This window comes from Adiantum capillus-veneris, chromosome 14 (genome assembly GCF_014529385.1).
Source record: "Adiantum capillus-veneris isolate H3 chromosome 14, ASM1452938v2, whole genome shotgun sequence".
Taxonomy (NCBI): domain Eukaryota; kingdom Viridiplantae; phylum Streptophyta; class Polypodiopsida; order Polypodiales; family Pteridaceae; genus Adiantum; species Adiantum capillus-veneris.
This window is the reverse complement of record NC_140944.1, coordinates 116,951,421-116,963,239: the sequence shown is the minus strand read 5'-3', so window position 1 is coordinate 116,963,239 and position 11,819 is coordinate 116,951,421. Positions and strand designations below refer to the sequence as shown.

The 11,819-nt window shown below is 43.0% G+C and overlaps 1 protein-coding gene and 1 pseudogene across 3 annotated transcripts; both read right to left on the bottom strand.

The window, feature by feature from the left end:
- Positions 1-314: 314 nt before the first annotated feature.
- Positions 315-8,356, bottom strand: LOC147443002 (ABC transporter G family member 11-like). 3 transcript variants are annotated; one of them, XM_086528950.1, is made up of 11 exons: positions 7,595-8,355; positions 7,420-7,499; positions 7,024-7,313; positions 6,758-6,929; positions 6,544-6,666; positions 5,931-6,059; positions 5,652-5,846; positions 5,459-5,545; positions 3,038-3,310; positions 2,850-2,957; positions 315-956 (listed from the first exon to the last, which is right to left on the bottom strand). In XM_086528950.1, the coding sequence occupies exons 1-11, from the start codon at positions 7,977-7,979 to the stop codon at positions 657-659; spliced, it is 2,142 nt and encodes a 713-aa protein (XP_086385076.1). In that variant the 5' UTR covers positions 7,980-8,355; the 3' UTR covers positions 315-656. The 3 variants fall into 3 exon arrangements, with proteins under 3 accessions (XP_086385076.1, XP_086385079.1, XP_086385078.1); XM_086528953.1 differs by having other exon boundaries at positions 7,407-7,499; positions 7,595-7,734; XM_086528952.1 differs by lacking the exon at positions 5,931-6,059 and having other exon boundaries at positions 7,595-8,356.
- Positions 8,357-10,386: 2,030 nt separating this feature from the next.
- LOC147443001 (uncharacterized) lies at positions 10,387-11,094 on the bottom strand (annotated as a pseudogene).
- Positions 11,095-11,819: the final 725 nt, after the last annotated feature.

Sequence of the window (11,819 nt, the reverse complement as noted above, 5' to 3'; positions counted from 1 at the left end):
TTTCATTAGTTCAATTATTTTTTGTATCAAAGTTAATTCTTCATCTAGCCAAAGTATTTAGTATACACATGCTTGATGTGCTCATCATTATTAGCCGATAAAATCGAATTGTACCTATCACTTATCCAAACCCATCACTTATCCAAACCCATTACCGCAACTATCCTCTTGAATAGAGCAAGTCAGGTTGATGATATATGAGACTCGAACCACCCATTGAAGCAACACCAAGTGGCATGCCTATTTTGCTTGAAAAAGAGCCTCTAGAAGGGCAAAGAAACCACCTGAGCTTCTTGCAAGCCAGAGCCAAAGAATAACCACCAAAGAATGTTAAAATCTGGGTAACTTGTGCTCCCACACATTCCAGTCAAGGTTAGCCCATGTGACATGCTACAAACACGCATTCTTGAACCCAAGAAAGATAATGAGGGCAACCATGCATAGCTCGCTTTATGCATAGCCACAAGGGAGCATTGTAATGACCTCAATTTTGCATTGTTCTGCATACTCGCACATGATCAACTACTACTTAGAAAGGTAAACTTCACATTTTTCAGGGTATGTTACATATGGGAATCTTTTAAGATACAAATTATCTCCTTCGCTGTGTATCATGTTGTTGGGTGTCCTACAATTTGTGACCTCCATCACTATTTTCATGCGCTCTCTGCATCCTTCTTGGATTGATCTTTCTTGGTGGGCTTGGAAACCATTGAAATGTGCCTCACGTAGAATGCCCTCATATGAGGCATCAATTTCTCACTCAACTTGATGTTAATGAAGAACACACACCGGTACACTGCAATATTCACAAACACTATTGCAGTATCCCACCACTTGTTCCAGCTTAAATCAATCTGGAAATTTTCTCGAAGAACCTGTTCCCCTGACAAAGGAGGGGACAAGCCATCTCTGCTTGCGAATTCAAGTCCCAAAAGATCATTCTTGTACTGGCCCTGCACCAGACAACATTGTCATAGTTCAATGCACCATAGAAAGGATTTAAATACACAAAACTGCCCTTGAAATAAAGAGCTATAAATAGCTTCTGATACCAAAATACTAGTCATTCTTTCCACACGCAATGCATACATAAAAAGGGAACACAGGTCTTGCCCTAAGATTGTAGTTTTATAAAAACACACTTTAACACATTACTGTAAGTCATTTGATGTTTATCCAAACAATCTCTGTCTGAGAGAGAGGACCCTGGCGAAGCCCTCAAAAACTAATCGATAGGAGCCTGAAAGTCTGAACACCCTCATCAGAATCCAAAAAAAACTCACTTATTCAGCGGATGAGCCAAAGCCAATATAGGTAGGGCATGTAGAGCCACCTGAAGTGAACCTCAAATGCAGGTGTCAGCCCTTTGGACAAGAAACGGAACAATGCACATTTCACAGAACACCAGGCTCGAGAGGAGGAAGAGCCCAGGCATATCCGCTGGGAACAGCTAAGCCAAGTCAAGACACGACTAAACCAAGTCAAGACACGAGACCATGCATCTCCACAGAAGGCTAGGCCAGGACCCCGGCATAACACTGCTTGGGCAGATAGATTAGAGCATTCCAAAGGACATATAACTCTGTATGTACACTACTGTTGCAGAGTTCTAATCATTGGGCTTACTTTGAGTCTGAATACAAACTGATCTATCATTTCCACAATTTTGCCCAATGGACCATCGAAAAGTTAAAACATAAAAAGGGATGCTATGGACAGCCCTTACAGGCTAAGCTACATCTTGATGGCCGAAAGTCCCGTCTTCCCCTTTCATTCTATTGAATATGTTGGCTTCTCGTACAGACATTTTGTTGCATTGAATATGTATTGGCAGCTCATAAATCACTCTATTTATGGCTGGTTTCAGACGGTGCACCGGATGAGCAGGTGTGTGCCACCTTGTTGGCACACTCAGATTGGGCACAAAAAAGAGGTTTCCATTCTCAGACCCGCATATTATCAGGCACCGAAGAACACTACTACCGTGCACTTTTGCTGTACGAGCACGGATATTGTAAATTGAACTATGCCATCTCCATTATATGATGCTTGCCTCGAGAACAACAAGAGTGGAGGCAGTTGAAAAATGGGAGCTCTGCTGGCGGGCTTGTCTGCATCCACCCTTAGAACTATTTGGAGACAGGTCGATGGACCGTAGGCAGGATAGCTCTCTCAGATGATCCATTCAAACGGTATATTCTATTGTGATATAATACAGCCCATGGAGAACAAGGAACTAATTCAAACCATCAGCTTTACAGGACAGGCTGCACAAGACACACAACCTACATGGTAACAATATTGGTGTGGAGGTTCTCAAAGCACAAGCTATGGGCTAGACAATGACAAACTGTTTCCTTTCCAGGAGGTCAATGAAGTACCAGACCACAGGTTTCTTGGCTCAAGCAATACGATCACTAGAAAGGAGCACTAGATGATGTAGTCACCAGCGATTCTGCATCTTCCTAGTACGGGCAAAGACATCTCTAGAGCATGGTTGTACATAAAAATCCAATGATAGGATGAGTGACATAGGTATACAGCTATCGGCATGCGCACACACCCGGCACCCAGTTTTTTGCAAATAAACATCAGTCTTCCTGTTTTTCCTTGACACCCAAATGGCATGGACATTTTCCACACTTGATCTTCTATCTCAGAGGCCAATTTGCCTCTCGTAGAGGGTGATAGCTCCCTCCCTCTCTCCTCTCTCTCCTTTCTCTTTCTCTCCCTCACACATGCACAAAATTAGAGTGTATCTGATGTAAAGTTTGGAGATAATACATATTAGATGCATAGACCATATAAACCAATAAATGATCAATGCTTTAAGACCATGCCGATACCTGTAAGGCCCAGTAGTTGAAGCTGATGTACGACATTGGATATCTCCAAATAACTTTGGGTAAGTCATTTGGCAGGCGAAAAAATCCAGCCACCAGCATGAAAATTCCCTACAAGAATGTCATGGGTCAGAATACTGGGAGGACAAGAACAAGGGAGAAGTAGATGATTAAAGAGACGTAGCACTCACCAAAATTCCTGCACCTGTAATGATCCCCATTAGAAAGTTGGGCACGACACTGGCTACTGCCATCATCAGACTTTCAACAACTCCCACACACCCAAATAGGCCTATTACGAAGAAAGCGTAATGACTGAAGCCAGGGTGCAAGCCCGCCATAAAATAGCAGATCGTCCCAGCAGCTGTAGCAATCATGAACAAATATGGTAGAGACGACAATGTGTTGGCAATCACAAATGCCAGGACTCCATAATGCCCATTCAATCTCTCTCTCTGAAAAACCTGTAGACACGCAGAGCCCAACACAACTTCAAAAGGCGTAAGACAATCAAGATCCACAAAAGTAAACCTTGAGCAACTCAATTTATTTGATTCAAGTTCAAAAACTTTTCAGTCTCAAAATGTTTTAGCTTTTGAGGTACTTGGGTGTTCAGCTCAAACAAGTTACTGGTGAAAAGGTTCATCACAGAATTGAGCTCAATATTACTGGCTAAGTACAGGTCCTTTACTTCAACAGCATGCCTCACGTCAACGGTAGACCTATCTGCAACAGCAGAAAATCTCCTCTCTTGTGCAGAGAGAAAACTCTTCACTCGCCATTAGGGGCTTGTAAATGGTCTTACTGTTAAAGTTATATCATCTCAAGTGAATGACCCAAAGTGATCCCAATATTTATTTTGGCTTTGAGTATTTAATTTACTTATTTGTCAAAGTCTTGGGTAGGGCAATTTGTTGAGGGGGGTACTTAAGGCCCCCAAGCTAGTATATAAGGAACACCCAGGCTTCTGGACCTAGTGGCATCCAAGAAGGGGTATGTATGACTGTTGCGGACTCTTGGCTGGCAACAAGCCATTGTGGACTGAGGGATTATTGTGCCTGGCAAGGCTCAATGGATTACTATGCACGTTCAAGGTTGCCTCTTGGGCTTCCTCAACATCTATGCGCCCAATGTGGCGAGTGCACGAGCAAAGTTTTGGTCTCACATTATAGAGTCTCTGCCGCAAGCAGAGCAACGGTGCATTGGGGTGACTTCAACATGTTGGAGGACCCCTCTGACAGGATTGGAGGTACTCTCTCAAGTGTGGTAGATTGGTTATGATATTTCCCTCTTGAATAACAAGTCTCGAGTTCAACTCTTGTCGGATAGATCTTTGAGGTCTCTTGGGATAGTTTCCCACGACGTTAAAAATTCTCGTGTGTGTGTGTGTGTGTGTGTTAATAAAAAGAGGAAAATGGTACAACCTTTCTATGACCCAAGTGTGGTAGATTGGTTATGCCATTTCCCTCTTGAATAACAAGTCTTGAGTTCAACTCTCGTCGGGTAGATCTTTGAGGTCTCTTGGGATAGTTTCCCACAACGTTAAAAATTCTCTTCTTCTCGTGTATGTGTGTGGGTGTGTGTGTGTGTGTGTGTGTGTGTGTTAATAAAAAGAGGAAAATGGTATAACCTTTCTATCACCCAAGTGTGGTAGATTGGTTATGCAATTTCCCTCTTGAATAACAAGTCTTGAGTTTCAACTCTCGTCAGATAGATCTTTGAGGTCTCTTGAAATAGTTTCCCACGACTTTAAAAATTCTCTTTTTCTTCTTTTCTCTCTCTCTCTCTCTCTCTCTCTCTCTCTCTCTCTCTCTCTCTCTCTCGTGTACTCTCCCCATTGCTTGCTTCCGCATGGTCAACTTTGACACTTGCTATGTCTATATCTTTTGGCTTGGTTGGATTGCAACCATACCCCCGTTCCGTGTAAATCATATTTAGTGGTTTCAGCAATTACTAAGGTTGGACTGATAATGCACAGAAGCATGTCTTAGTGGCAGACTCTGGAGGCCTTTCAGCTTTTCATAGAATGGAGAGTGCCCTGTATAGTTACTTCGGAGGGGGCATGAAGTTTGTGAGAAGTTGAAAAGGATAAAGCACCACCCTGGGTATCGGAAAACGAAAATGTCTATGATATAAAGCAGTGGAAAGCATAGAGAGCAAGATGCATGGCAAATTTAGATCCAAATATTAACAATAAGGTGCCTTCCAGCCCTGACACAGCCCCAGACTTACTCAAATCAATCCTCCTAGAATCCTCTGCCTTAGGGTACTGTCCCTATTTTTTGCTGCATATGTTCTCTGTCCAGAGAATCCAGCAATGAAATCTCAACTTTCTACAATTAGTGTTCTATAGCAGGCCTACTTGCCTCGCTCTAACCTGGCTTTCCACTTTTGGAGACAGGCCCCCCACTCTCCACCTCTTGAATGCATTAGCATCTCTGCACCTGAGCCTTCTCACTGTTTAGTTTAAGGAAAATAATTACCTTCAGGTAAAGCTTGTCTGTTCACACAGAACATCCTGGACAGTATCTTCCATAGTCCATAGGAACTCTAACTGCACAGTGCAAGTAAAATGCAACATCTAAAAAGTGAAATTATGTGCAGAAATGTACCTTCATGTCCTCGATGAAAGATGGAAATCCTCCTATTGACATGAAAGTTACAAAGCCAGATACAAATGACGCGCAAGATCCCCTGGCCTGCAGTCCCCACATACGTCTGTTTTAAGTTCAAAACACAAAATGACAAGCTGTAACCAATCTGCTTCAATGGACACAAAAGCCTCATGATCAGATTGTCGCATACCAAGATCGCATTATAGCTGGTACCAACTTTGAAGTAGATAGTGCCAACACAGATGGCAACAGATATGTAAATGACAAGCCGAAGCCAGTAATAGCCAATATCTCTGGACATGTTGATGAATGACCTGATTGTCAAAATCCATGTCTGCATCAGAAAGCTTGCTTGACTGCCCATTGAGTCCAATATTGTGCCTTTCTGCAGAGAAGAAAATACTACAACTCATGCTAGGCTGCACAAATTTCGAAAGATGGTCATTTCTCATCGAAAAGCGGGACTTACAACATGCGATATTTCGTACACCCTAGCTTGTGCTATCATTAAATGCTCTGAAGTATTGTAGGCACTTGTTAGAATGTCAATAGCTTGACTTGTTGTGAACTTCTCCAATGGATCCACAATTGCACTCTCCTAATATCATAATTCAGGGTCAGATTGCATGCGGAGATAGATCCCCCGTCATGTTGTAACAAGCACTAGGCCCACACCATGGGTTAATATTTTGCATGAAATGTGCATCATGCATACTTATGAAAAGCATCCTACATGCATGCATTTGCAAGGGTCACACAATGCCTCCACCATACAGCTCTGTCACCAAGTAACATGACCCTTACCAAGCATTTGTCTCACATAGACAAGAGTATCCAGCTTTCTTTTAAGACATATACAGACAGAATTAAACAGAGCACATGTAACTCATATAAGTGTACCCGAACATTTACAATTAACTCTTTCAGAAAGAAAACAAATGAAAAATAAATCATAGGATGTATGTGTCACAGACTTAATACACTTGTAGACATACATTCAAGCATACATATGCACAAATATGTATCTCCAATAAACGCAAGCACGCATCTGCACACACAAGTGATGAGTCAAAAGAAGGTACCCGGTGCCTAAATGAGCCTTTCAGTGATTGCCTGACTCTATCAAAGTCAGAGTTAACACATCGAAGAAAGTGATCTGAGGGATTGCGGCGTGCTGGACATGCGAAACCAGCGTGAGCAAAGAACTGCATCAAAAGAAACACAATCCCACAAATCAATTGACACAAGTAACACAGACGTTCAGACCCAGTAGAGCTTCAATTACAAAAGACGCACCTCATGGGCTCGAGCCGCCTCCCCAAAGTAGATAGTTTTACCACCGGAAAGGAGGAATAAATTGTCAAAGAGGGCAAACACCTCACTGCTGGGTTGATGAATGGAAAAAAGCACCGTGCGTCCATCCCGGGACAAGCTCCGTAATGTCTGGGTTACGAAGAATGCCGCTGCACTGCATATATCTTCACTCTAATCAACAAAGCAAATAAGCCTCCTACTGTCTAACAGCAAATAATGGAAACAATACACCGCTTCTCTGCACATACCTGTCTAATCCACTGGTGGGTTCATCCAAGAAAAGAAGCCTGGGCCTCATGAGAATTTCCAATGCAATACTCACACGCCTCTTCTCCCCACCACTAAGCCCACGTAGATGCCAGTTGCCAACGGGAGTGTCAGCACAATCCTGCAAGCCCATCTCCAGGATGGTGCTCTCCACTATTGTATCCTTTTCTGCTCGGCTCATCTTGTCAGGAAGGCGCAAATGAGCAGAATAATGAATTGTCTCCCTCACTGTTAGAGTTCCAATGAGTGTGTCTTCCTGGGTCACATAGGCCTACCAAAATCATATTAGAACGCCATAGTCAGTAATGTGAAGGAGGATTACCATACGCCAGCAGACATCCAAAATCAGTTATGTGGAGCCTACATGCATCCCATACCACGGATCCATAGGAGAGCTTCCTCCGCCTTCCATTCACCAAGACATCTCCAGATATGACAGCATTCTTTGCAAGGCGACCTTTACAATAAGCAAAAATTTGACTTTTTTCAATGTTTAGAAGCAAAGAAATCAAACACAGGAGGTCTTGCATGGGCTAGGATGAGAATCTGTACCAGCCAGAGCATCCAAAAGAGTGGATTTTCCAGAGCCTGACGGTCCCATGATAGCCATCATAAACCCAGGCTCCGCATACCCCGTAAGGCTGTGCAAAAGCTCGTGCGTGTCACCACCACTGGACACCGACACCCTCAAATCTTTCCAAGTAAGCCACGCCGCAACATCCCCGACAATCGGGGTAGGCTCCTGCTGCTTCAAATTTTTCCATAGTGTTTGGCTAAGAGGGCTCAACCCTCCAAGCATGTTGCCATTCTCTGCACGGTTGCTGGCCTGGTGATGATCCACTTGCTTTGCAGGAGGCGGTTGCTGTTGCATGAGCTCTAGAGCCACCGCCTGATGGGTGGCGCTGTTGTAGTCACTGAAAGAGGGTGCGGACTGCATGTTTCGTGAGGAGAAGGAACGCCTTCTTGTGAACGAATATTCGCTTGCATCCGCGGCACTTGAAGAAGCCAGCTCTGCTTACTGAAGAGCAAAAACCAGGAACACGGAATCTCAATGACGCCCAGTTGTTCGTTTCAGCAAAACCGTGTCGCCCACTCACACTTCCACTCACTTAACCGCTTGGCCGCAGAGGGACTTCCCCTCTTGTCGGAAGCTTGTTGCTGTAGAGAGCCTTTCCTGTTGTACGAGAGTGTGCAATGGTGCCTGAGCTTGCTATTCAAGCTCTTGCACCTACGTTTCGCCCATCGTACCACAGGCGACGTAATGTAGGTGGTTGCATTATGTGAGTGTTTGTTACTCCTTCCTTCCCGCTTGCTATTTACCGAATGGCTGTGTTCCCGGGTAGGTAAAGCACGCATTTAATAACGGGGCCTTATCTTTTCACATGCCAAGTCTTGTCTACATATTACATATTAGAAATAGCCCCCTCTTTTGATCCGTTTCTTTCCTCTTCCCGGGGGGGGGGGCATGGGCATCCTCTCGATCCCTTCTCTCGATCAACTTTGTCAATGGCCACATTAAAAACGAACTAGTCTTTTTTCTTTTTTTAACTGAACTGGAAATTTGAATTAGAGGAAAAAAGAAATACAATTGCGCCTCTCAGGATGGAAGAGAGGCATCCCCACACAACAGAAAAAAGGTTACAAAGAAAAGCAAGCAGAGGCTATAATGTGGAAACTTCCTTCATCTGACTGACAGTGTGGAAACTTCCTTCATCTGGTTTAGAAAATGAGTAGAGAGCTTTTTTGAGTTCCAGCTTGAAGGGAATCAGATTATTCGAAATAATGATGTTAAAGATGGCTTCATTTCTCGATGTCCAACATCTTGCTTAGTGGGTGTTGCTATAGAACATCTATAGAACACACAAGAGCATATGCAGATTGACATCAAGCATCTAGCACTTAAGCAAACAAGTACAAAGTGCATTGACGAATTTTGGAAAAAGCACATGTGTATTTATTAAACATATATGATGATTGATTACCTCTATAGGTGTCTGTAAAATGGTCCAATTTCATCGCTTTCTCTACAATTGTTTGAGCAGTGACCAGACCCATGCATTGCTCTTTGTCATACGTGTTCTGATAGATTTTGGAGCGCAGTTGGTTAGTTGGTTGTGATTGATGTCGCCTCGGCTTTTGTTGTGGAACACTAGCGAATGAGTAGAACCAGTTGATAAGAAACAACAGTAGCTCAGCTTGGGACTTGATGAGCATTGGAAAGAAGCAAGTTGTGTCCCACATCGCTCACTATACAACAAAGGTGCAAATATTGAGCTGGGGGCACCTCAATTTGTGACTCTACACTACATTGTTTTTTTTTTTAAAAACTCAAACCGTTTAAAGCAATATTAACTTTGTATTCTATTAAAACCTAAGCATGATATCACTTGTGTTGCTCTAGGTAGAGGTAAGGCAGGTTCAACGGTCTTGCACGGTCAAAATCCTCGAGCCGTGGGCAATGAACTTGAGGTGTATATCGTGGGAGTCATCACCCGCTCCCATCCTCCTACCATTGCTTACCTCAACACCTCCATTTGCACGCAAGGTCAATTTCATCGTTACAAGAATCAAGAAATGGGAGAGTTCTTATGGGAGATGACTCGACTGGATGATAAAGGAATCTACCCATTCAATGGTTTTGTCACATCTCAAAAGCAGCAGAAGCAACGGTTTCTCTTGGATGCATCCATGAATACATGTTCTCATCTAGGGGGCATGTGCCAAGGTACACACTTTTGTGCTTTTCTAAGGGCACCATTAAATTTGGCATGCCTTCCAAACAAAGAATTGCCAAGCACAACATGTTACTCCAAGGGCCCTTGACTAGCAACAATTTATCATCACTATTGCTTCATCATCTAAACTACGATAGCTTTTCATCGTGTCAATTTTGCATTCACTTATGTTATCATGCCTACCATCACTAATGTTTCTATGTTGTTTCTCTTTTTCAACTTAGCCTCATGTTTAAACTCGTTTTGCAGATCTTTGATTCTCCCTCAATGGATGGGTTGTCCCTTTGCTCCCGAACCTCCAAAAATTGGCAATAATTAGACTTCATCTCTGCTAAAGATGGTGCCTCTCCTCCAGAGACCAACCCCACATGATGCCAAAACACTGTTGCTCTTTGGTTGAGATGGCGCATGTAGGCTTCTACGTGCCAAAAAGCAATATATGTGAGCTTTCTTTTGGTGCTAATGTTAAAAGAATGTGAGAGGGTCCTGCTCGTGTGATCGAGTCAAAGGGCAATGGCCTAGATCATGCCAAGTGGCCACTCTCTAGGCCTTCATTCACCAAAATCATCTTAGGCTTACCAATTAACTAATTAGTTGCAAGTCTTGAAACTACAATGTGACATTTACAAATTTGTGTGCAACAACCCATATGTCACACTCTAGGGTGGCACACATAACGACGTATGCGATGGAGTGGGCGGAGGGTGGCCAAGTTGTGGCCTCTTTTATATGTGGCACTTTCTCCTTGTCATTTTAAGATCCACCATGTTTTGGCAATTTGCTCTTCATCTTGCTCCTCTTCCATGACCTTCTCATGCCAATCCTTCATGCTTTTGACAACCTCCTCATGTTTCTCCTCTATCTTTGTGGCAACGTCCACCTATAGCGACATCATGCCTTATGTTGGTCCTCCATCGTTTTGACAACCTTCCCATGTAGATCATCCATCTTCTGAAGAATCTTATCGAAAATGTTTTCGTACTCCTTATTTTACTTATGTAACTTGTTGAGAACCTCTTTATGTCTCCCCTTGGCCTACTCCTCTAGGTCCTCCAGCATTTCCTCGACCTTCTTTATCTTGTTTGCAACCTCCTACTACCATGCCTACGACTTCTTGTCAAGTTTGGGTTGGAAAACCTTTGCGATCTCTACGTGAATTAAAACTTTGATCTCCTTCAACAAGTCTTCTTTCGATAGAGACAAGCCGATGAGTGCACCAATAGAGGAATTGCCTTGTTTCTTTGAGGGTTCATAAAGTGAGGCCGATGTCTACATCTTTGCATCGATGCTCGGTTCATCAGATGCACTTTGCTTCATCGTTGCTGCTGCTTTGAAGGGTTGTTGTTGCTCCTGCTCTCTCTCTCTCTCTCTCTCTCTCTCTCTCTCTCTCTCTCTCTCTCTCTCTCTCTCTCTCTCTCTCACTCTCACATGATAGCTTTATTTACATTGGCCACCCGAAGTGAAAGATTGCACAACTAATAGTGTTGTTTGTTAGTTTTATTATTGTCTTCATTGTGAGGCTCCTGACCGTGTGATTCAAGTCATGAACAAGGGCTTCGATCATGCCAAGTGGCCACTTCTAGGCTCAACAAACCAAAAAGCCTCATTAGGCTTACCAAGTAAAAATCGTGATTGAAATTTCATTGGACCTTAATTTCCTAGGTCAAAAGAATGGTCATTTTAGTTATTAATCCTCCTAAATACCTTAAATTTGGGCATAAGTCATGGTTGTCTCATTAGGTTGGCCTTAAAAAACAAGGTCAAGAAAATGGTTTTTTTCAAGAACTGGTGGGGATTACAACAAAAATAGCGGTTGTTTCTAGGGTAAAAGAGTTTCAATTGGAATGTTGTAGTGAATAGCTAAGGAAGTTGTGTGCTTGGGAAGAAGTGCCAACGTGCTTCGCTAAAGCTTACATCAATCAAGACACACTTCTACACCTCATAGTACAAAAAAAAACAAGCTCCAGTTGTAGGACTCTCCCTACCCCGAACAAGTAAAAAACATTGAGAAGGTCTTTGAACTCTTCGGTTGTCCAATAGAA